Source organism: Narcine bancroftii, chromosome 1 (assembly GCF_036971445.1).
Source record: "Narcine bancroftii isolate sNarBan1 chromosome 1, sNarBan1.hap1, whole genome shotgun sequence".
Lineage (NCBI taxonomy): Eukaryota > Metazoa > Chordata > Chondrichthyes > Torpediniformes > Narcinidae > Narcine > Narcine bancroftii.
Window position 1 is genome coordinate 36579665 of NC_091469.1, and position 26541 is coordinate 36606205.

Genomic DNA, 26541 nt, shown 5'->3' on the forward strand with positions numbered 1-26541 from the left:
TTCTTAGGTAGAGTGGCAGACATTCCAAATACATTAAATAGATGTTCTCTAAGTATGGGAAGCTGACACTCAGAACAATAGGTGCCCATTACTCCAATACTTGTTTAGCATAAGAGGCCAAAAATAAATGGATGTGCCAAATAAGAATGCAGGAAAAGAAATGGGAATGAACCATTTAGCCCCTCATTCTTGCTCTGTTATTCAATAAAGTCCTGGCTGATCATTTACCTGAGCACCATTTTCTGGTATTAACCCCAGATTCCTTGATTCCCTCGATTTCTTAAAATCTGTCAATCTCTGACTTGAATATACCAGTAAGTGAGCTTCCACAGTCAGCACAATGCCTAGAGGAGCTGCTTTCTCAGAGGTCCAGTTACTTAGGTTGAATCCTGAAATTCACTGTCTTGTGCAACTCCGTTCCCAAAGAGAATGATCTAGCTTTTTGCAAACATTGCATCCTTCTCATGCTTTATTCATCTGAAGGCTTCCGAAGGGTGGCTTAATATTGGTTTTATCTAAGGCCTCGGAAGAATCCAGGTTATCCAGGGATACGGAAATAGTTGTATCCAATCAGCAATTATTGTTCTGGAAAAGGATGCATGGATTTCATCACAAGATATAGGAGCAGAAGTAAGCCCATTGAGTCTGCTCCGCCATTCTATCATGAGCTGATCCATCCTCCCACTCAGCTCCACTTCCCAGCTTTCTCCCCATAATCATTGATGCCCTGACTAATCAAATACCTTAAATGCATCCAATGGCCTCAGTTCCACAGCTGCCTGTGGCAACTAGTTTCATGGACAGTGGCATAGTTCAGTTGCAGAGATGATGAGATGGATCGCTGGTTGAGGGAATCATCTTATTCTCTGCTGAAGATGCAATATGGGAAATTTTAGCATAAAGGAATGTACTGCTTTTGGTTGGAAATCCAGTTAAACTTTATGCAAAGTAAATCATATTGTGATTACCCTGCTACAGCTAAGCTAGGAAAGAAAATTCCAGAACCTAAAACCAGAAGAGCAATCAAATCACTATTACTGATGGATTTTACCATAAGCACATCAAAAATCAAATAAATGAAACAAGTTAAAATTTAGTAAGCCTTTTCTGTTTTCTTGTTTTCAGGTACTTTACCTCCAAATGCAGAGGAACGATTAGCTAACTACCTCTTACATGCTGATCGTTATAATAAGCTCATCAGACCTGCAAAGAATAGCACCGATATAGTAACCATTGCAATAAAGGTGTCCCTCTCACAGTTAATAAGTGTGGTGAGTAAACACTACTACTTTAGTTGAAATAATCCGATCGAGACACTGAACTTTGTTGATCATTACACAATGCAGGCAGAAGAGAAAATTGCTTTTCTAGGATTCATGAGTTCAGCTCAACCAAATAAATCAAGCTTGCAGAATATGGGACTGGAATGCTGCCAACAGGAAAAAAAATATCTGGCATGTTTTAACCAGACTTCTTGTCATTATTTGCCTTAGGGAGTAATACACAAAAGTGCTGGAGAAATTCAGCAAGTCACACAGCATCTATAGAAAGTAAAGAACCTGAACTCTCTGTCAAGGTATCAGTATAAAGCAGACAGGTGTCTGAATAAAAAGGTCGGTGGAGGTGAAGGGCGGGGGAGCAGAACAGACTAACATAGGGATTTATAGGAGGTCACCGGTGAATAAAGGTGGAAGGGTAGAAGAGAAAAAAAGCTGAGAAGCAATAGGGGGAATGGGCAAAGAGCTGTGTTGCATTGTCCAATGAGGAGATTTTGAACTAAATGGCCTTCTTTCTCTGAGGGGTGAGCTCATTGCAATGTTTAATATTCTCAGAGACCTAGATAGAGTAGATGCTGTGAGAATATTTTGCATCTAGAACTGGGGTGCAAAATCAGGTTGAGGAGTCAGACATTTGGAGCTGAAGCAATCAAAAACCCTTTAATGATATTGCTGAATTAAATGAGAGAATCGAACTTTTCTGCAATGATAGCAATGAACATGTCAGAAAAGAATCTTAACTTGTAATGTGTAATCGGATTGTGGATTTCCTCCCCTGCAGAGCACAATCGGTAAGGATAGGTAAGAACATCTCCTCCACAATCTCCATCAGTACTGAAGCACCACAGGGCTGCGTTCTTATCCCCCTGCTCTACTCACTTTACACCTACGATGGTGTTGCTTGGTATGACAATAACACTATCAACACATTTGCCAACGATACCATGGTAGTGGGTTGTATAAAGAAAGGTGATGAGTCAGCGTATAGCAGGAAGATTGAAAACTTGGCTGAATGGTGCCCCAACAGCACCCTTGCACAACATCACTAAAACTAAGCTGATTGTTGACTTCAGGAAGGGAAAGCCAGAGGTGTACAATCCAGTGATCATTGGGGGATCAGAGGTGGAGAGGGTGAGCAAATTTAAGTCACTACCTCGGAGGATTTTTCCTGGACCCAACACACTAATGACATCATGAAGAAAACATGTCAGCGTCTCAACTTCCTCAGTAGTTTGCGGAGGTTTGGTATGACACCAGAAACCCTGGAAAATTTCTACACATGTGTGGTGGATAGTGTGCTGACCAGTTGCTTCATGGTCTGGTATGGGAACACCAATACCCCTGAGCATAAAGCCCTTCAAAAGGTAGTGGACACTGCCCGGGAGATCACTGGCAAAACCCTCCCCTCTGTAGAGAATATCTACAGGTAACACTGCCGCTGGAGAGCAGCACAATCAACAAGGATCCACACCACCCAGCACACAGTCTGTTGTCGCTGCTGCCATCAGGAAAGAGGTCTAGGTGCCACAAGACTCACACCACCTGGTTCAGGAACAGCTGCTTCCCCTCCACCATCAGACTCCTCAACAACAAATTCAATCAGGGACTCATTTAAGGACACTTACTTGTGCACTTCATTGATTTTTTTTATTCTCTCTGTCTTGCACAGTTTGTTTAAATTTATTATCTGTTTACAGTTCTTTATTTGTTTCTTTGTATATGCTAAAAAAAGAATCTCAGGGTTGCATGTGATGTCATGTATGTACTCTGACAATAAATCTGAAATCCAATCTGTTGGATAGATTTATAAATGAGAACTCTGAGAAAAGAAGCAGAAGAATTCAGAGGCAGGAGTAGAACCTTCAAGTCCACCCTACCATCCAGTATCTGCCCCAGGCCTCATCTTCTCTTCTATCCTCAAATTCCTGGTCTTACAAAAAGTTAGCAATTTCCTCTTTATTATAACCCCATTGAATTAGTCTCTGCAACTTCTAGGGAGGAAAATTCCAAATTCCAAAGATTTACCATTGACCTCCGTTTTAAATGATCACCCTCTACTTATGTAACTATGCTCCCTTGTTTGAGATTCAACAACTAGTAGAAATATCTCAACATCTCCTCTGTCACACTCCTGTGAGATTCTTATGTGTTTTAATAAGATCAAGATTATCCCTCATTTTTTAACACCCTGAGGAATTCAGATCTTATTTCTTAAGCCACTCAAGATAGGACAACTTTCTCATCACAGAAATTACCCAAGTTGATCTCTTTTGGACTGCACTGATATAATAACCATTGCAATAAGGGGCTCAAAACTGTGCACAATACTTTCCATGACTTCAAAAGTACAAGGAAAATTATAACAATACTTCCCTTTTTCCTAACCCATCCCTTTTGCAAAAAAAGCAAATATACCATTTCACTTCCTAACCACTTACCTCACCTGCTTCCACATCAATTTCCCCCCCCCCCCCCACCCCTTGGTGATTCATGTACAAAGTACCTGGATTCCTCTGTACTTCATTTATCCACAACCTTTCCCAATGTAGATATAGGCTGCCTTTAGGTTGCTGTTACTGAGAAACGTAACCTCATATTTATCCAAAATAACTTCCATCTGTTATGTTATTGCCCCCCCCCTATCTATCCATATCCATTTGCAGAGCCATGATATTCTCATTGCCAAATTCCCTCCAATGTATTTTCCTGTTATTAGTACACTTAACTACCTGCACTATGGCCCCTCCTGCTGGTTATTAATATAAATCTCAAATAATTGAGAGACAACAATGGACTCTTCAAGCACCGCACTGTCACTTCAGATTCTCTGCACAGAACACCACTGATAGTTAAAGGTCTGTGATCCATGGTACCAGTTAGAACAGGATGAAACAAATTACACTGAAAAAACAGCAGACTCAAATTAAACCTCAAGAGCTAGAACTTTGAGGAATTTTATCTAGATGAAATATTTTGGATTAACATGCTAATTCAGTTAGTTAAGAATGTAGTGTTAGCTTGTCTGAATCATTTGCCAGTATGTATGAATGTGTTTTGGTAACTGTCAGTTCAAGTACATATTTTAAGGTCTAACTGTGTGATATTTATGTTTCTTCAGAATGAAAGGGAAGAGATTATGACCACAAATGCTTGGCTAACTCAGGTTTGTATGATTTAGTGATATGTGTAAAACATTGCAACCATATTAAATCTGCCCCATGAGGAACAGAGTCTTAATTGCAACCCTTTTCTTTTTCCAACTGTGCCTTGGAATGAATGGGGCAAAGTTAAGAACTTCATTTCTGAATGTGATATTTTATGCACACATCCTGAAATGTTCATTGAAATTAACTCTATCCAACTGATGAGCATGCATAAAAGAAGCAAGTAACTGGTACAGTTTCCTGTCTTATATCAACAATGTCCAGGAGTCCATAATAGATACAATGTCAACTATACTGAGGGCAATTATTGATTTAAGGAAGCTTACTCAAGTATTATATCATGTGGAACAGGGTAAATATTAAGCCTTACAGTTTGAAAGTGGCACCCAGTTTCTTTGATCCTCTAACAACTATATCCTTAAGTTAAGCAGTAAAGTCTAAAGTCTACAGATGCTATGCAATACACAAAAGCGCTGGAGAAACTCAGCATCCATAGGAAGTACCATCATTTTAGGCCTGAGCCTTTCTTCAGTGTATGAGCAAAAGGCAGGCAGGTGTCTGAATAAATAAAATAAACCATATGCTTAGAGTGAAACAAGAAAGTCTGCATATGCTGTGATTGAAATAAATACACAAAAAAGCTGGAAAAATTCATCAGGTTCTGCAACGTCCAAAAGATACATAACCGATGTTGCAGGGCACTCATGGAGCTACCTGCCTCCAGATCAATTCTCAACCTTTCTCTCCTACCCTCCTATGCATATCCACCTTTAACCTCTTGGCTGTTGGTCTCTGCTGCTTCCCCTGCCCCACTTCCCTCCTCCTACTTTTTTTTATTCAGGCTTTTGCATTGTAGCCTCCTTCAGAGAGACAGGATGCTGACCTGGGAATTGCTTCATTGAGCACCTTTACTCTGTCCGCTGTAATAGAAGGGATCTCCCAATAGCAACCTATTTCAATTCTCTGCCCCATTCCCATGCTGACAAGTCTGTCCATGGTCTCATTCATTGCCCAATTGAGATCACCTGCAAATTGGAGGAACAACACCTCATATTCCATCTGGGCACCCTTCTACATTGTCTCTTCCAGTTTCCATTAGCCCCACCACCATCTCTCTACTCCTTATCTGTATATTTCCTTTCCTCCAGCTTGCCTCTCTCTCTCTCTCTCTCTCTCTCTCCCCATCTCCCTCCCTAGCTCTCTGTTTCCTTTTCTCCAGCTCTGCATTCACAACTATACCCCTGTCTAACCAATTCTCAGCTTTTCTTTCCTGCCCCCCTAGCCATGTCCACTGATGGCTCCTTGGCAGTTGGCCTACGCTCCCCCCCCCCCCCCGCCCCTTCTTCCATCCTCACCTACCTTTTCAGGCACCTGCCTGTCATTATTCATACCTTGACGAAGGGCTTATATATCTTTGCCTTCTATGGACGCTGCAGCACCTGCTGAGTTTCTCCAGCTCTTTTGTGTACTTAGTTAAAGCTCTATCCTTAAACTCCTTTCCTGCTACCTCCATTATCACTGGCAATGCAGGAGGTTCCCCATAACTTCTTTATCACCAAGCTCAAGTTTGTACTTTTAGCCACCCCTCCTTTGTCTGCAATTCCATATCACCAAATAAACCTCCTCCAAGGACCCATTCCACTCTAATCCTAAAACCAATTCTTAATTTCACTTCTATTTCTATGGACGCCATTTCTAAACTTATTTTTAAATTCCTCTAGCCTCACCTTCTGCCTGCTGACTCATTTCCAGAAAGTTTCTTGCATTGTCTTCAACACTAGCAGAAATTGTATATTAGACAGTGTCCTTTTCCTTTCAAAACTGCAACCCTCTCCTGAATCTTGTCGTGTTTACAAAAATTAATTTTGTCCATTTTTCAACATACTCCCATTGCCAGTGCATGAAAATTACTCCAGCTCTGTTATTAAGGCTGTCATGTATTATATATACCTTCTTGTCTTCAATCTCTTGCACCGTGACATCATCTTCTACCAACTTGCTCTGCTACACATTTTAGGAGCTCACTAGCTTCTCATTGGATAGAAAACAAAGCATTTTCTATTGTGGATTTTTAAAAATTTAATTCTTTAACTTCCCCTCAGGAGTCTACCAAGGGTTCATTTACAAGGACCTCTTCCTCCTCAACAGTAATGGCTCCCACTTCTACCTGTCCTACAATCTCACATCATTCAGCTGCCTCTTTTTCATCAGATTGTTTGTCCAATCTAGCCTGAAACTGCTGCATTTAAAGTCAAAGTTATATTGGGTTCAAGGTCCAAATTGAAAGGAATTATGGGTACACAATCCTTTATCCGGAACCCTTGGGGGACAGTGTGTCCAAATTTCAGATTTTTCCGGATTTCAGAACAAAAGCTAGCTGCCCCAGATTTAAGCCTACCCGAATTGTGCTGCCTTATCCACCCCTTCCTGTCACGCTGGCATCTCTCTCCCCCTTGCCCACCCAAATCGCTCTGCCGTCTCTCCCCCCGCCCCCCCGAGCCACACTGCCATCTCTCTCTCTCCTCCCCCCACCCACCGACTCGTGCTGTCGTCTCTCTCCCCCCCCCTCGCCCACTCAAGTCGCGCTGCCATCTCTCCCTCCCGTCCAACCTTGTCGTGATGCCGTCTCTCTCCGTCTCCCCTCTTGCCCACCCGAGTTGCGCTGCCATCTATCTCCCCCCCCACTCGCCTAACCAAGTCATGCTGCAGTCTCTCTCAATCTCTCCCTCCGTTGTACCAGCACCAGGAAAAAAAAAAAATGCTGGTTTTTGGAGCTTTCTGGATTTTAGATTCCGGATAAAGAATTGTGTACCTGTATCTGTAACCTCATTTTTCTGTGAGATCCTTTATTTCAGCTCAGATCCTAACCATAACAAGGACTACCCACTTTCACATCTATAACTCTACTCATTGGGTTGCAGGGAGAACACTAATAGATTCTTTAATCAATGGCAGAAAGCTGTTGGGACAGATGGAATATAAATCTGGAGTACAGTCTCAACAATAGACACCTTACCCAAATGAGAGGGAGCAGGTGAAATGCAACTTGAGTAATTGCTTGGAGACTTCATGATGAATTTGAATCAAATGAACTTGATCATTATTGATCATCTTTGACACCAGAAATGTTCATGTCACAGAGAAGTTGAAAGAGAACATTGGAACTGATACAGCAGAAAAAGGCTTAATTAAGCCTGTAGGTTTAAAGAGTAAATAAAAAAGGAGAAAGAGGCAGAGATGCAGAATTGTGTTAGGTGGGAATTCCAGAGCTTTGGCAGCAGAAGGGATGGCCGCTACTAGTCAAAAGATTAAACAAACTTTGCCAAAATTTGATAAACCTTACTCTTCCAAAATAAATTATTCTCCTAATTTACAGTTGTTTATGAAAGATTTTTTAAATAATCAATTAATATTTTAAAGTCTGTTAATGAATATATGAAGTGAAAATGTAGCAAAAGGTTCAAATTTCAATTTTACAAGGATCTACCTTTATTGATATTTGTTTAAAATAAACTCTACACCTCTTTTACAAAATGTAGCCCTTTTCAACCATGAAAAAAAAAAATTCACTGTTAATTATCTCTGGTCTGTGTCTGATTTTATCCATTTAGGAATGGAATGACTACCGGTTGAAGTGGGATCCAGAAAAATATGAAGGCATTGATAGGCTCAGAATATCTTCACAGCATATTTGGCTCCCTGATATAGTACTATACAACAAGTAGGTTGACTTTTTAATCATTTTTTTTCATTTTTGAGAAAATATTATAATTTCAAGTATTAATGTTTTGACTCAGTCCTGTTGAGATGAAGGTGTGGCTGAAGCACCTTTTATTCGATGTAACAATAAGTTCAGATGGTGTAAATAGAGTATCATAGAATCACAGAACATTACAGCACAGAAGCAGGCCTTTGGCCTTTTTAGTCTGTGCCAAACTATTTTTCTGCCGCCTCCCACTGACCTGCACCCAGTCGATAGCCCTCCATACTCCTCCCATCGATGTATTTGTCCAAATTCTTCTTAAGTGTTAAAACAGAGCAGGCATTCACCACTTCAGCTGGCAACTTATTCTACACTCCCACCACTCTTTGTGTGAAGAAGTTCCCCCTAATGTTCCCCCAAACCTTTCCACTTTCACCCTTAACCCATGTCGTCTGCTTTGTATCTCACCTGGAAAAAAACCTGTCTACATTGTCTATACCCCTCATAATTTTAAATACCTCTATCAAATCTCCCCTCATTCTTCTACATTCCATGAAAAAAAGTCCTAACCTGTTTAACATTTCCCTGTAACTCAGTTCCTGAAGTGCAGCAACATCCGAGTAAATCTTCTCTGTACTCCCCTCATTCTTCTACATTCCATGAAAAAAAGTCCTAACCTGTTTAACATTTCCCTGTAACTCAGTTCCTGAAGTGCAGCAACATCCGAGTAAATCTTCTCTGTACTCTCTCTATTTTATTAATATCTTTCCTATAGTTAGCTGACCAAAACTGCTCAAAATACCCCAAATTTGGCCTCACCAATGTCTTATATAAATTTAACATTATATCCCAACTCTTATACTCAATACTTTGATTTATAAAGGCCAATATGCCAAATCGACTCTGTACTACTCATCTACCTGTGACACCGCTTTCAGGGAACTACGTATCTGTATTCCAAGATCCCTCAATTCTACTTCACTCCTCAGTGCCCTACCATTTGCTGTGTATGTCCTATCTTAGTTTGTCTTTCCAAACTGCAACACCTCACACTTGTCTGCATTAAATTCCATCTGCCATTTTTCAGTCCATTTTTACAGCTGGTCCAGATCCATCTGCAAGCTTTGAACTCCTTTCTTGCCTCCAATCCTAGTGTTATCTGCAAACTCACTGATCCAATTTACCACATTATCATCCAGACCACTGATATAGAGACAAACAACAAACCTAGCACTGATATTGAGGCACACCACTAATCACAGGTCTCCAGTCAGGGAGGCAATAATCCACTACCACTTTCTGGCTTCTCCCATAAAGTCATTGTTAAATCCAGTTTGCTACCTCATGAATACCGAGTGACAGACCTCCTATCTGGGACCTTGTCAAAAGCCTTACTAAAATCCATGTAGACAACATCTACAGCCTTTGCTTCATCAATTTTCCTGGTAATCCCCTCGTAAAATGCTACAAGATTGGTCAAACATGATCTACCACACACAAAGCCATGACTATCCTTAATCAGTCCCTGGCTATCCAAATATCTGTATATCTGATATTTTTGGACACTTTGCAATAATTTATCTTCTACTGATATAAGGCTCACTGGCCTATAATTTCCAGCCTTTTTTAAAACGACAGAACAACATGAGCTACCCTCCAATCCTCTAGCATCTCACTCGTGGTTATGGAGATTTTATGAGATGGGCCATGAGTACCAACTTAAGGTGGCGGTGCAGACATTCGTCCAGTCCATTGGCCTGTGGGTGGTAGGCCGTGGTGTTGTGTAGCTGAATCCACAACTTGTTGGCAAGCTGTGCCCAGAGCGCAGATGTGAACTAGGTACCCCGATCGCTGGTGAAGTGACCCGGAATGCCGAACCAGGCGACCCAACCATGCAACAGTGCTTGGGAGCAGGAGTCGGTGGAGGCGTCTGGCATCGGGATCACCTCGGGCCAGTGAGTGGTGAGATCCACCACCGTAAACAGGTAATGGTTGCCCCAGGAAACGGGTATGGGCCTGACAATATCCACGTGAATGTGGCTGAACCGTTCCCGGATGTGCTTGAACTCCTGTACGGGCGCCCTGGTGTGCCTGTACACCTTGGACGTCTGGCAATGGGTGCATGTTCTGGCCTAGCCTGCAATCTGCTTCCACAGCCCATGTCAAACAAACCGTTCTGCCACCATCTGGACCGTGGACTTGATGGATGAATGTGAAAGGTCGTGGATGTGATGGAAGACCTGCCTGCGCCACTGCTGGGGAACCACTGGCCATGGAGTACCGAAGGAGATATCACACAGGATGGTGCTTTCGCTGCTCAGAGTCAGGAGGTCTCGGAACCGCAGGCCCATGATGACGGTCTTGAAGGCCCTTGTCTCCTCAACAGACTTCTGGTCCCAGGCAAGCTGGTCGAAGCTGTGGCTGGGCGTCAGCACGCAGATGGCCGGTCACGAGAGTGCATCAACAACCACATTGTCTTTCCCCGCTTGTGCCGAATGTCAATGGTAAATTCCGACATGAAGGAGAGATGACGATACTGGCGGGCTGACCAGGGATCCTTTGCCATCGCGAGTGCCTGGGTGAGGTTTGTGATCAGTGAAGATGGTAAAGGTCCTCCCCTTCAAAAAATAGCGGAAATCCCGCACCGCCAGATACATGCCAGTAACTCGCGGTTGAAGGCACTATATTTGTGTTCCGGCAGGTGGAGCAGGCGGCTGAAGAATGCCAGCAGCTTCCAATGTCCATTCACCTGCTGCTCCAGGATGGCACCAATGGCTGTGGTAGAGATATCGACAGACAGAGCCATATGCAGATCGGTGTGCGGGTAGACAAGCATGGTGGCCTTCGTGAGGGCATCCTTGGTGGCCTCGAATGTGGTGTAGGCTTCTGGGTTCCGAGCAAGCGTTTCGTGCTTGGCTTCGATGAGGGCGAACAGCGGCTGCATGATGTGGGCAGCTCCTGGGATGAAGCGGTTGTAAAAGTTGACCATACCCGCAAACTCCTGCAGTCCCTTGAGACTGTCCGAGCGTGGGAACTCCCTGATAGCGGCAACCTTCACAGCGGCAGGCATGGCTCCTTCGGCCATGATGGTATGGCCCAGGAACTGTATGGACTCTTTCCCGAACTGGTACTTGCCTGGGTTGATGGTAAGGCCGAAGTCGGCCAGCCGGGAGAAAAGGGCACGTAGGTGGGCCTTGTGTGGCGCCTGGTCTTTGCTGGTGACAAGGATGTTGTCCAAATAAATAAAGACAAAATCCAAGTCCCTGCCCAGAGTCCATGAAGTGCTGAAAGGTCTGAGCAGCGTTCTTGAGCCTGAATGGCATGCACAGGAATTTAAACAAGCCAAAGGGGGTGATGATGTCAGTCGGGTATATCCTCAGGGTTCACCGGGATCTGGTGATATCGGCACACCAGATCAACCTTGGAGAAAACCCTCACACCATGCAGGTTGGCCATAAAGTCTTGGAAGTGAGGAATGGGGTAATGGTCAGGAACTGTTGCCTCGTTGAGCCTTCGATAGTCTCCGCAGGGACGCCAACCGCTGGAGGCTTTAGGGACCAAGTGGAGTGGTGAGGCCTACGTGTTGTCAGACCGCCGAATGATCCCCAGCTCTAACAGGTGTAAAATCTCCTCTTTCGCCACCTGGAGCTTGTCAGGCAGTAGCCGGCGTGCCTTGGCGTGAACCGGTGGGCATTAGGTGGGGATGTGGTGGAACACCCCGTGGCGCAGCAAGGCAGCAGAGAACTGTGGCTTGAGGAGTGTCAGGAACTCGTCCAGGATTCGCTGGAACTCGTCTCTTGGCGTGCTGATTGTGGCCATCTGCGGTTGCTCCGAGCGGGAGGCGTCAAGGCGAACGCCTGGAAGGTACGGGCATACACCAGGTGCCTACCTCAAATGTCCATCAGAAGCCTGTGTGTGAGGAGAAAGTCTGCACCCAGGATGGCAGTCGGGAGGGACGAGACGGTGAACCTCGACGTGAAATTCCGTTGGCCAATCTGGAAGTGGACTGTCTCCATACATCCGGATTTCTGTTGTGTTGGCCACATGGAGGAGAGGTCCACGAGGTCAGTTCCTGGACTCGACAGCCGTGGCCAGGATGATGCTGATCTTGGCTCCAGTGTGAACGAGGAACTGACCTCGTGGACCTCTGGAATGAGCAGGGCTGATGACACTTCCAAGCTTTGGCTCCCGAGCGCTGGTGCTATAAGCAGAGGCCTGGAGCAGATGCTGTGGCCTTGGTTATGCTCTTGGGGGCCCCTGCAGGGGCTGAATGCTCTACTGCAGTGCTTGGGGCAGGCTTGGCGTGGTCATGCCCGTGCATGGTGTCTGAGAAAACTTCCACCATGTACAACCCCTTGACTTTTAAAGTTACATGCAATTTTCTCATCATCCTTTCCCTCCTCCACTCCTCTATCTACTCTGGAACTCTGGTTCCCCTTCCCCTGCAAATCTGGTTTAACCCCACCAGAACAGCACTAGCAAACCTTCCCGCAAGGATATTTGTCCATCTCCAGTTCAGATACAAACCATCCCATTGGAACAGCTCCCACCTTCCCTGGGAGAGAGCCCAATGAATGATTCATCAACCTGAAGCTCTTCCTCCTAAACCATGTCCTTAGCCATATGTTAAGCTGCATTATCCTCCTATTTCTAACCTCACTAGCACACGGCACGGGTGGCAATCCTGAGATCACAGCACTGAAGGTCCTAACCCTCTTACCAACGTCATTGGTCCCTACATGGACCATGACATCTGGCTACTCACTCGGCCTCCTGAGAATGCCGTGAACTCGATCTGAGAAATGTCTGACCCTGGCACCAGGTGGCAACATACCATCTGGGATACTTGATCTCTTTCACAGAACCTCTTATATGTTCCCTAACTTAAATCATCTATCACTTCAGCTTGCCTCTTCTTCTCCTTTCCCTTCCTACCCACAAGACTAGACTCATGCCAGAGACCTGAACACCCTATGTTTCCATTTGGAGCTGTAATAGGTGATGCTGCAGTTTTGAAATGGGGGGGGGGGGGTTATCTCTGGAAATGGTGGATAAATTCCCCATGATTTCTTGAGATATGTAACAGTTAGACTGTTGCATTGCGACATTATTAAGGTCTGTACAGCAGTGGCATTTACTCTATTTAACACATTTTTGTAGATATTTAGGATTAATCTCTCAGGATAAACAAGAGCCAAATGAATATAGCTTGTGTCTCAGAATTGGGGATGCCATGTTGGGAGGACACTGATAAATGACATTAGTTCAGCCACTTTATTCTTAACAAAATTTGAGCTGTGAATCCTTTGTCTCTCAGTGCCACAGGAAGGCAAAATAACAATGGAATGTCATGACTACTTGAAGTGAGGAAGTAATTCCACTTCCCTAATTTTCCTGAGAAATTAACCATAAATTTCTCTTTTATTTTTTTCATTCTAGTGCCGATGGAAGCTATGAGGTGTCGCTCTACACGAAGGCAATTGTATATAGCAGTGGACATATCTTCTGGCTGCCACCTGCCATCTACAAGAGCGCCTGCAGAATTGAAGTGAGACATTTCCCTTTTGACCAGCAGAATTGCACTCTGACATTTCGGTCATGGACATATGATTGCACTGAAATTGATTTAGTTTTAAGTAGTGATGTTGCAAGCAGGGACGACTTTGATCCCAGTGGCGAATGGGATATTGTATCTCTTCCAGGGAGAAGAAATGAGATTCCAACAGACCCAACATATGTTGATATCACATACGACTTTATCATCAAGAGGAAGCCATTATTTTATACCATTAACCTTATCATCCCCTGTATTCTGATCACTTCACTTGCAATTTTGGTGTTCTACTTGCCCTCTGATTGTGGTGAGAAGATAACACTGTGCATTTCAGTTCTGCTGGCATTAACAGTCTTTTTACTGCTCATATCAAAGATAGTTCCACCAACTTCACTGGATGTTCCACTAATTGGCAAGTACCTCATGTTTACCATGGTCCTAGTAACCTTTTCAATAGTCACCAGTGTCTGTGTTTTGAACATTCACCATCGGTCGCCCAGCACCCACACCATGCCAAACTGGGTGAAGCAAATGTTTCTCAAAAAGCTCCCGTCTCTTCTGTTAATGAAGCGGCCAGAAAATCGAAGCATCAAGGATCGCATCAGGACAAAAGGGTTATCAGCTTCTATTGACCCAGAAAATATTCAAACAAGCTATGGAAACAAAGAGTCAGCAGTGAAATATTGCTGGAGATTGGAAGATATGTTCCATCAACCGGAGTTAAGGAAGAGGGGATCAGCAAATGTTCAGTCCAACATACAAGAAGCAATAGATGGTATCAGATTTATAGCAGAGCACCTGAAATGCGAAGATGAAGATCAGAGTGTGAGCTCATCCTTTTCTTCCTATTATTTTAACATCTAATGAAACTAAAGATAATAGACATATCCAAAGTCATGGTACATATATGGGTCTTTAATTAAAGATACTTTTTCATGTCATAATCAAATAGAATTTGGTTTCCACCCCCTCTTGTTCAACAGTTTGATGAAGATAGAGCTATGGGGTATACAGTTCATGAACCCACACTGCCCAATTACCCCCTATGTCTTTAGAATGTGGGAGGAAACTGGATCACCCAGAGGAAACCCATGTGGTCATGGGAAAGATGTACAAACTCCTGACAGACAGCACCAGATTTTAACCTGGGTCACTGGCCCTGTAATGGTGTTGCACTGACCACTCCGCTAACCGTGATGCCCAAATCTATCAGAGTCTGTTCCAAATGCAATCAATGACTCTTCACTATTCAGCCGTAAATATTTCAAAGATTCACCACCTTTTAAGTCAAGAAATGTATTCTCATGCTAACTTTAAACAGTCCCATTTCTCTTAATAATTGCCTTTTGTACCTTATTAATTTAGAGGTACAGGTCTTTCCGGCTGATGAGCCGGTATGCCCATGTGACCAATTATCCTACTAACTGCGTATGCCTTTGGAATGTGGGAGGAAACTGGAGCACCCAGAGGAAATTCAAGCAGGATTGAGGAGTACAAACACACTCCTTACAGCCAATGCCGGATTCAAACTCAGGCCACTGGTGCTGTAGTACAACTTCCTGTAACCCAGTATGTTATCATTTAAAAATAGTCAGAATTGATTTTTTTACCAGAGAGTATGGACAACGCGGGTTCCCACCATCTACCAAGTGGTTGTCCCTTCACATCACTTACACATGAGGCTCCCTTATAGTCTTATCACTACTTCATATTGTCTGATGTTAAATTTGACCTCCTCAGCCAAATTGCCTTCAGAGATTATGAGAACAGGAGACCCAAGCAGCACTGAGTCATCTCAGCCTAAAATATGGAAAGTTCTGTTTGTTTCTCCTCATTGTTTTCTCTCTATTCACTAATTATCAATCCACTCTAGCACATTACTCCTGATATCTAACCTTTTTTCATCTTCATAGGATCTCATTGAAAGCCTAAAAATCCAAATACACCACATATTTCAACTCGAGACATGCTCAAAAAAATGTTAATATCTTAGTCAAATGTGATATCGCTTTCACAAAGCAGTGTCGAAAAGTGTTGGAGAAATTCAGCAGGCCATGCTGCATCCATAGAAAGCAAAAGGCAATAGACATTTCTGGACTGAGCCCTTCAGGCCTTTTGAAGAAGGGCTCAGGCTCTAAACCCAGTATCTCTGAAGGGACTCTCTTTTGCTTCTCTCCCTCATTATTGGGGCAACAGGCAATGCTCATGGTGACTCTTTGCTTGCCTTTACGGCAGGCGAAAGTATATAATGTATTTTACAATTTTTGTATCATTACATGACAATTAAAGGAGCCTTTGAACCTTTAAATACTGATTACCTTTTGTATTCTATGGGTGTTACATGAGCTATTGAGTTTCTCCAGCACTGTTGTGTATGACACTTGCAGATTTCTTGTTCAGCTTAACTTTCGTAAATCCATGTTTACATTGCATACTCTGTTTATATATAACTATATAACCACTTACAGCACAGAACAGGCCAGTTCGGCCCTACTAGTCCATGCCGTAACAAATCCCCACCCTCCCACTGACCAGCACCCGGTCCATACCCCTCCAGTCCTCTCCTATCCATGTAACTATCTAGTCTTTCCTTAAATGTAACCAATGATCCCGCCTTGACCACGTCTGTCGGAAGCTCATTCCACATCCCCACCACCCTCTGCGTAAAGAAATTTCCCCTCATGTTCCCCTTATAATTTCCCCCCTTCAATCTTAAACCATGCCATCTAGTTTGAATCTCCCCCACTCTTAATTGAAAAAGCCTATCCATGTTTACTCTGTCTGTCCCTTTTAAAATCTTAAACACCTCTATCAAGTCCCCCCTCAATCTTCTACGCTCCAGAGAAAAAAGCCCCAGTCTGCACAACCTTTTCCTGTAACTCAAACCTTGAAATCCTGTCAACATTCTCGTGAACCTTCTCTGCACTCTCTCTATTTTGTTTATATCTTTCCTATAATTTGGTGACCAAAACTGTACACAGTACTCCAAATTTTCCATGGATCAAAGTCACTTCCTTTAGTATAGGTTCCAATATATTCACAAAGACTGAAGTAGGGATAACAGTTTGGGAAATCCCTACTAACACTCTACCTTTTTTAAATAGAGTGGTCACATTATTTTTTTACCCTTCTATCAGCAGGAATCATTTCTGAAACTGCACAGTTTTGCAATGTGTTAACCAATACATCATTCTAATTCATGGCCACCTCATTCAAAACTCTGGGACTTACCCCATCTAGCCCATGGAGTTTATCACTTCTCAAGATGTAACAGCAGTAATACTTTTTTTTCAGGTATTCTTTACACTTCTAATGCTAAGTTCATTTGTCCAGTCTATCAGTAGATTACAATTCCCCATGATTAAAATACATTTTTCATTCTTTAGTTCCTGATCTATTACAGGCTCTATATCATAAATTATATTCTCCCACAAATGCTTTCTGCCCTCTGCCACTTCTTAAAACCTTTGTAGTTTTGTACCAAGATGTCTCTTACAACTGCTGTGATTGCCTCCATTATTAACAGATCTATCCACCTCACATTCTTAAATTTCAAATATCCTGGAGCATAGGTTTCTAAACTGTAGTAATTCTGAGGCCTGCATAACAACCTCTGGCATGGCACCTTTTTGATTGTCTCCTGAACATCCCAATATAAAAACAGTAAATGCGAGAAACATTCAATTAGTCAGGCAGTATCTGTGGAACGAAAATCTGAAATAATGTCCAAGTAGAAGTCCCTTTGTCAGAATTGTTTCTCTTTCCACATATAGTACAATGCCAATTATGCAAAGTGGTCGGGACCGGGCCTATTTTGAATAAATGATATTTTTGGAGAATTTATCATTTTTTAAGCACAGCCCAGTAACAACAGCAAATCACTTGTAACAGTATTTAAAAAACAAACAATAAGGGAAGGCTTTTTTTTTAGCATAAAATAATGTTTAATTCTCACCAGAAAAAAAAACAACCTAACAAAATAAGATAAATCCAACACCAAAAACTCAATATTCTACTCAGAGGTTTTTCCAAAATTCCCATTTTTTTTCAATCTGTGATGCCAGTTCAGCTCTAAAACTAATTCGAAGAACTGAGGATTTCTGATTGTTTTGGATATCATCATTTATCCAAATTTTTTCAGAGGTGAAATTATGTCATTTCAACTTCAAATTCAAATAAATGAGGATTTCTGATTTTTATGAAATCCTCAATTGTCTGATAAAAATTTTGGAGCTGAACAGATGTCACTTCCGGGTCCAATTTTTTTGGATAACTGAGGATTTCGGATAATCCAATTTAGGAAAATCAGGGTTGTACTGAATATTGCCTGACCTACTGAATGCATTCAGTATTTCGTGTTTTTTTTTCAAATTAGCATCTGCAATTTTTATGATTTTCTGCCCAATGTGCTACACCTGTTGGTTTTCTTATACCTGCAGTGCTGATCTAACCCGCAAAAAACTCTGAGCATATTTAGCGACACCACTTCCCTTTCATTAAACAAAATTCATTCCTTATAATTCTGTCCTAATGTTAAAGAAAACAAGAGTTTTCATTTTAAGATTAATTGGACAAGGTTCAGTAATACTTTGTTTCCAACTTCACTAAAGCAAGCCTTGCTGCATTAGTTGATGCAAAATTATACTTGGGCTCCTCCCAGATGTTTCTTGTGCTGGAGCTTTTGTTTGTGATTTTGTAAGGCTGCAAGTTTTCTTTGTTCCTTTGGGTGGCATTTTCAACTTTCTAATTCAATACACTCTGCAGCTGGGGTAAGCATTTACTTGAGCAAATTTGAGGTCTTTGCAAAAAATTAGTTAATCTCTCTATAAAAGATTTTAGGCAAGAATTAGCATGAATCAATGCTCTTGATTTATTTTAGCTCAATCCAAAATTAGCCAGTGATGTGCACACTACTCACATCTAAAAATACTCTGTGCAGGGTCCATACAGACAAAAATTGCACTATTTTTTCCCCAAATTCAGATTTTCATGGATATGATTATGTGCGGTAGTTCAGGTCCCACTTAATTACTGGTACTAAAAAAATGCATTGAAAAATGTTTAGTGAAGTTTATAATAAATATTACTTATTACAAAATAAGGGCAATCCATTCTCCCTTTAATGATAAATTCTTGCAAGACCATGGGCAAGAGCACTGTTCTATTTGTAAGTTTCCACCTGGGCAGCCACTGGTATTCACAGCGATACTGATCACATCAGCCACATTAAGTAAAAAGTGTCCTATTTAATTTCTCTCCATGCAGGTTTGGTGCTTATATTTCCTTATGAACTTGTGAGAGTACTTCAATTGCACTTTATTGACTAATACATTTTATAATAGTCTAAGATCCAGCTGCGCTGGATGGGTCACGTCTCCAGAATGGAGGACCATCGCCTTCCCAAGATCGTATTATATGGCGAGCTCTCCACTGGCCACCGTGACAGAGGTGCACCAAAGAAAAGGTACAAGGACTGCCTAAAGAAATCTCTTGGTGCCTGCCACATTGACCACCGCCAGTGGGCTGATAACGCCTCAAACCGTGCATCTTGGCGCCTCACAGTTTGGCGGGCAGCAGCCTCCTTTGAAGAAGACCGCAGAGCCTACCTCACTGACAAAAGGCAAAGGAGGAAAAACCCAACACCCAACCCCAACCAACCAATTTTCCCTTGCAACCGCTGCAATCGTGTCTGCCTGTCCCGCATCGGACTGGTCAGCCACAAACGAGCCTGCAGCTGACGTGGACTTTTTTACCCCCTCCATAAATCTTCGTCCGCGAAGCCAAGCCAAAGAAAGAAAGAAAGAAGGGGTGGAAATCTCTTTACAAATGCAAAACAGGAAGCTACAGTTATGTCCTTAGAAAAGTCTGTTATCCCATTGCTGATCCATTGGCAGTGGCTTGTGACATCATTTTGGATGCCAAGGTTAATCTCTTGCCTACCTGAGTCTAGCCAGTACATACATCTAACAGTGCCTCTCACATCATGAATCCAAGCACTATTTGTATACTGAAGCAATATTCCAGGTGCCCTGATTATTTTAGCGCAGACCTAATGGGATTTCTTGCCTGTTGTGGATCTGTTTTAAACCACATTCACTGTCCTTTTAATGGATGGCCAACTGATGGTCTTCTCCACATCTTGAGGAAGGGCTCAGTCCTGGAACATCGGTAATATATCTTTACCTCTTATGGACGCTGCATCACCAGCTAAATACCTCCACCATCTGTGTGTTTTAACTACAATCATAGCATATGTAGACTTTCATGTTTTACACCATCTAAATAACAGGGAGCTAACTGAGGAAGATTAGAATATCTCTGACCTTTTCACCGAGGTTGAGCATTTACAATAGATCATCTGCAAAATTACAGCAGGAACCATTATTTGGTTCCAATCACCTTTCCTCCTCCTCTTAAGTCCTTCAAGCTGTAATTCGTTCATGTAGAAATCCTCTTCAAAATGTTTGCATTTCCAATGGAATTCAACATTAGTTTTCAATCCACCTGCATGCCCCATTTTGTATGCATGGTCTCATGTTTTTCCTCATCCTTTATCACTCACAATTTCTATTTCCACTTTTTCTTCTTCTTTTCTTTCTTTGGCTCGGCTTCGCGGACGAAGATATATGGAGGGGTAATGTTCACGTCAGCTGCAGGCTCGTTTGTGGCTGACAAGTCCGATGCGGGACAGGCAGACACGGTTGCAGTGGTTGCAAGGGAAAATTGGTCGATTGGGGTTGGGTGTTGGGTTTTTCCTCCTTTGTCTTTTGTCATTGAGGTGGGCTCTGCGGTCTTCTTCAAAGGAGGTTGCTGCCCGCCGAACTGTGAGGCGCAAAGATGCACGGTTTGAGGCGATATCAGCCCACTGGCGGTGGTCAATGTGGCAGGCACCAAGAGATTTCTTTAGGCAGTCCTTGTACCTCTTCTTTGGTGCACCTCTGTCTCGGTGGCCAGTGGAGAGCTCGCCATATAACATGATCTTGGGAAGGCGATGGTCCTCCATTCTGGAGACGTGACCTACCCAGCGCAGTTGGAACTTCAGCAGCGTGGATTCGATGCTGTCGGCCTCTGCCATCTCGAGTGCTTCGATGTTGGAGATGAAGTCACTCCAATGAATGTTGAGGATGGAGCGGAGACAATGCTGGTGGAAGCGTTCTAGGAGCCGTAGGTGATGCCGGTAGAGGACCCATGATTCAGAGCTGAACAGGAGTGTGAGTATGACAACGGCTCTGTATACGCTAATCTTTGTGAGGTTTTTCAGTTGGTTGTTTTTTCCAGAATCTTTTGTGTAGCCTTCCAAAGGCGCTCTTTGCCTTGGCGAGTCTGTTGTCTATCTCGTTGTCGATCCTTGCATCCGATGAAATGGTGCAGCCGAGATAGGTAAACTGGTTGACCGTTTTGAGTTTTGTGTGCCCGATGGAGATGTGGGGGGGCTGGTAGTCATGGTGGGGAGCTAGCTGATGGAGGACCTCAGTTTTCCTCAGGTTGACTTCCAGGCCAAACATTTTGGCAGTTTCTTCAATCTGAGGTGCCTGCAAGCTCACACCAAGACACAAGAGCAACTTGTCCGTGAACTACTCTTTGCAGACGATGCCGCTTTAGTTGCCCATTCAGAGCCAGCTCTTCAGCGCTTGACGTCCTGTTTTGCGGAAACTGCCAAAATGTTTGGCCTGGAAGTCGGCCTGAAGATAACGGAGGTCCTCCATCAGCCAGCTCCACTTTTACTCACAAAGGAAAAGGAGGTGTATGGCTCATGTGGTAAACCACAGTAATGCTGTGATTGGTTACTGATGGCTGGACACACCTCCTGAGATTGATCCTACCCACAACCCCTTGCATGGTCCTCTTGCTTCTCCAGTCTATAGTCAATAAATTGACTATTGGTTTTGTGGTGATTGATGGTGCATCAATTTTATTGACTATAGGCTAGAGCAGCAGCCAGCCTCATCAACTGATACTGGCAGAATGAATGGAGAGCATGCAAGGGGATGTGGGTAGGATCAATCTCAGGAGGTGTGTCCAGCCATCAGTAACCAATCACAGCATTACTGTGGTTTACCACATTCAGCCCTCCTTTTTAAGAAGAGTCCTGCAAGGTGAATAGATGAAGCAAATATATCCACACATTTACAGGTTAAGTCTGTCAAGGACGATTGAGTTTACTGTAGTGGTGACAGATGATATTTGCTTAGAAGTTCAAGATGTAGAATCAGTTTTGATGGAGATAAGTAACAGAGCAAAAAGTAACTGGCAGGCACCTAAAAATAGTGATCTGTAATATAAATTATAAACCAAAACATGATGGGGGCTTATAAGAAATATACTGCATTAACCAATGGGTGATTTACCTATCATATAGATTGAACAAATCAAATTGGCAAGGGTAGCCTGATGAGTTCTTATATTGTATTCAAGAGAGTAGGGAGCAAGCATTTTCTAGGTCTAGGCTGTAGTAAAATTGGATCTATTGCAATTATATCATTACGAAGGATTCTGTGGGAAGGAGTGATTGTAGCATTGTACCATTTTGTATTCAATTTGAGGATGAGAAACCTGTTTCTGAAACTAATTTTCTAAAGTTAAATAAAGTCAAAAGTAGCGGTAAGAGGAGAAAATTGACCAATATGGACTGGGAAAATAGATTAAAGGGCATGTTATAGATCAGTCAAGGCACTCAATTAAGGAAATATTTCATGGATCTCAGCAAAGCTATACTTCAAAGAGAAAGAACAGTTCTACAGGAAGGATGTATCACTGTGGCTCCCTTATGATGTTGCAAATTGTTTGAAATCAAAGAATAGACCAGAAGATTGAGATTAGCGTTGGAACCAGCAAAGGATGACCAAAAAAATAAAATGAGGGTATATATCAAAAATAGAGGGTTTAAGCTTTTAAAAAACATGAAGTATAAAAGGGAAAAAGAGCAGCTAAAGTAAACAGTGCCCCCATGATACACATCTTTGTGGCTTAGGTGGGGAAATGGATCGACACCGGTGAAAAGAACAGGCGAAAGGCAGGTTGTGGCAGAGAGAAGCCTGTAAACTGCAAAGGGTTCAAGTGGGCCTCTCCTTATCCTTCTTCTGCAGATCAAACTTAATAAGAAAATAATGCCCGTGACTGCTTTCTTTCAGGGCAGGAAGACAACTTTGGTGTGGGAACATAACATTTTGGGCACCTGAATAGAATATGGGAGTAGCCCAACACCCAAAGCTTAAGGTGGCTTCATTAGCTGTCCTCTGGAAAACATCTGTAAAGATTAAGCTAACAAGTGAATAAAATGATTTATTTGGTGACCAGGATAATTTTTTTCTTTTATGTTCTATGGGCATTTTTCTTGGCTTTGTGATTGCCATTCAACTAACTGAAGCCCTTCCAATTTTTGATTTACTGCCAAAAGGCTGGTCAAGATTTTATTTAATTACTCCAAGTTGAACCTTTCACCTCAATGCTATGAGGTACTCCTGACAACAATGGAGCAATGTCATTTGAAATATTAGGCAATGCTTCTCAGATGTAATGCAGGAGGTGAATTCTCCAAACAGCTCAGTGTCAATGGATTGCCTTGTGATGCTGACATTTTAAGAGATTAATTTTCTGGTTTAAATAATGCTGCAACTCTTCACCCTGCTTGAACTCAGTTTTAAGATGCAAATTTCCACCAGTCTTCCAATAGCAATATATTAACAATTTGTTGGCTCCTTCATCTTCATTTTTTTACTTTGAGGTGTCTCAACACAGTGGATCCTGGATGCTGCTGTAAACTACCTGGTCATATTTCTCCTTCACTGGAGTTGGAATTGAGGATTTATGAGACCTCCATTTCCTTTCAAACTGTTGTATCATTTTTCATGTTGATAACAAGAATGGCTTTTGAAATAAATCAACTAAATTGCACGAGGTTGATGCACATTCCTCTTGAACTTCAAGGTGCTGAGCTGTGGAAAGGCACAGGATGGACATGCTGTCCACCTGAGTGAAGGTCCCATCAGTAGTTCTCCTTATTCAGCCAAAAGGGGCTATTTCAGATTCTGACCAGATGAGTGATCCACATGCCTCATTCCCTTCTTCTCTCATGTCAAGGAAATGTATCCAAAGAGGGCTCCTGGCTTGACAAACAGCTCCCGCGGTGAAATCTATTATTAAGTGAAATTTTGCAAATTTAAATGGGTGGACAAAAATGTACTATGCATGGAAATTAATGCAGTAGTTTCTTAAATCAAAGACAAGTAGCCACAAAGAATCAATGGTATAATGGAAAATATTCATATGTTAAATATTTATAAATTGGGGGTATAGTGGTAATTTCATTTTTATCGCTCCATTTATAACTTCAGAATGATAGAGAGCTTCACAACTAACAAAATATTTCATTGTGATATGTCAGAAAGCAGGCTCCCACAACACCAAGATAATGATATAATTTTGTTAAAGAAGCACTCACTGGAGAATGTATAATATTGGAACTTCCTGTTCTTCAAAATAGTGCCATGGAATAGATATGCCTTCATTTAAGAGGTTTAACATCTCATTCAAAAGTTTTACTCTCCCTCATTACTGAAGTGAGAGCCTGAATTAGCTTCAGATAATAGTGGTGGAATATGTGGGTAATTAAAGCAGTGTCTTAAACTGTAAGAAAGCATTGTAGATTTTTTTTGTCAAAGACCTTGCAAGATTATAAATGCACATGTTGATATCATGGAAATAGGCCCCAAGTTACTTCATGCAAGAGCATAAATTGTACCAATATTTGCTCAACCTCAAATTAAATGGTACTTTCAATTTTCCTGCAAGTTACCTTCAGTGGAAATGAAAGTAGAAAGAACAAGGTGGAGTTAATATTACCCAGATTCCTCTTGCCCAAATTCAGAATGATCAACAGTGTGTTTTAAATGCGACAGTTTAAAGGAAATGGATGAATGCCAAATGAAAGCAAATGTCTGGATGATCCTGAGAACATCAGCACTCAGAATGACCAAGAACACTAATAAATTATTTGCAACATTTCGTTGTAAAATTTGAACAAATAAATTTTTGATGTTTGATTTTTTTGATCTTTGATTTTCAGATCAGTGAAGACTGGAAGTACGTTGCTATGGTGATCGATCGCCTGTTTCTGTGGATATTTGTGTTTGTGTGTGTGGTTGGTACTTTGGGTCTTTATCTTCAACCTTTCTTTCAAAACCACACCTCACCACACGTGTTTTCTGATGCGGAGTAATGTTTTTCCACATGTAATGCTTGCACCTTTCAGATATGAAAGAAAATTAACTAAAGACATCAACAAGCATGTGCTGTTTACAGATACTCAGCAATGAAGCTGAGTATGTATGCCACTGATCATTTTGAATAAAAATTGCTGCATGATCATCTAATAAAGAAGTTTTAACATGATCTCCGGTTCCATCCATTTGGTTAAGTTTTAAACAAAAGCTTACTTTAAGAAATTTTTTTGAACCGTTCTCAGTAAGCAGTGCACCTATTATGTCTAATTCTAATATTATTACAATGTTTTACTGAAAAGGCAACACAATTCTTTTACATCAAAACCCAATGTACCAGCAGTATCCAACCTTGATTAGCAGCATGGGCCCTAACACAGGAATTTTCACTGGAAATCCTTCAGCACTTGAACTCCAAATAGACACTCTGTCTTCATGATTGATACAACTCTGAAACATAACTCATGTTTTGTGCTGTTGGTGTCATTATGTTGCTTGTTTGTCTACATTTTACCTCAGCATTAGGAATCTTGTAAATGAATGTACCCAAATGAAGTCAGTCTTGTCCAATCTATGAGCTGAGTATACAATTCTGGCCTCTGATGTTGAGTGCGATGGATTTTGATTTCGGAAAAGTTAGATGGGAAAAGCCATGAAAAGAAAATGAAGATATTGAACAGCAATAAAATCTTCTTCCTGCACTGCTGATGTACACAGCTCTTTCTCCAAGATATTTGCTTCCATGCACAGGGTGAAAACATCCTGGTGATATGGCCAGTATTTATTGCTGTCCACTCATGAAGGTGAAGGGGGGCCATCTTTTTGAACTCCTGCAATCTTCAACATAAAAATAATTCCATGGTGTTGTCTAACAGCGAGTTCCAGGATTTAGTTCTGGTCACAATGGGGAATTTTAATTTAATTCTAAGGTGGGATATTCCATGACTGGCAGTTAATGGTGTACGTGTATACTTCTTAGTAGCAAGGGTGGGAGTCTTGGGAAGGGAAGCTTGGCAAGTTGTTGCGGTGCATTTAGTAGATAGAACTCATAACTGGATGGTGTGCTCAATTGTGGAAGGAATGTTTGGAGTGGAGAGTGGAGAATCAATGAGGCAGACTGCTTTGTCCTGCGTAGCGTTTAGTTTCTAAGGTGTGGCTGGAGCAGCAGTCATCCAGCTAGAGGTAATTCCACCACACTCCTGACTTAAGCATTGTAGATAATGGAAAGGCTTTGGAAAATCAAGGGAGATCCTCATTACAGGATCAATATCCTCCGAACTATTCTTGTAGCCTCACTTATTTATGAGGTTGGTCCAGTCAAGCTTCTGCTCCGGATGTTGATGGTAATGACTCAGAAAAAAGATGGTCATGACCTAGCACTTAGCTGGTGCACGTCAATAGCTAATTATTAACCTTTATCTGAAGTCTGTCCAGGCCTTGATCTGTCCTGGCATGGACTAATTCATTATTTAAAGAATTGTGAATTGATCCTGAACAATGATCATCGAAGAACCACAAACATCTAACGTGAGTGGGAGAAGACTATTAATGAAACAGCTGAAGTTAATTCAATCTAGTACAGATGAAACCCCTGCATTAATATTTTGCAGCTGGAAGATTGACC

At 42.0% G+C, this 26541-nt stretch overlaps 1 protein-coding gene across 1 annotated transcript; it reads left to right on the top strand.

Moving 5' to 3' along the window:
* Nucleotides 1–1109: 1109 nt before the first annotated feature.
* chrnb5a (cholinergic receptor, nicotinic, beta 5a) lies at nucleotides 1110–24916 on the top strand. Its single transcript, XM_069883894.1, has 5 exons — nucleotides 1110–1271; nucleotides 4396–4440; nucleotides 8053–8162; nucleotides 13584–14523; nucleotides 24764–24916. The coding sequence occupies exons 2-5, from the start codon at nucleotides 4414–4416 to the stop codon at nucleotides 24914–24916; spliced, it is 1230 nt and encodes a 409-aa protein (XP_069739995.1). The 5' UTR covers nucleotides 1110–1271; nucleotides 4396–4413.
* The last annotated feature ends 1625 nt before the right edge of the window (nucleotides 24917–26541 follow it).

What these genes read in the sequence shown, in the direction of transcription:
- chrnb5a (XM_069883894.1), top strand. Translation starts at nt 4,414, where the DNA reads ATGACCACAAATGCTTGGCTAACTCAG. An exon ending in CAAATGCTTGGCTAACTCAG is followed by an intron (nt 4,441 to 8,052) that starts GTTTGTATGATT and finishes TTATCCATTTAG; the next exon opens with GAATGGAATGACTACCGGTT. An exon ending in GATATAGTACTATACAACAA is followed by an intron (nt 8,163 to 13,583) that starts GTAGGTTGACTT and finishes TTTTCATTCTAG; the next exon opens with TGCCGATGGAAGCTATGAGG.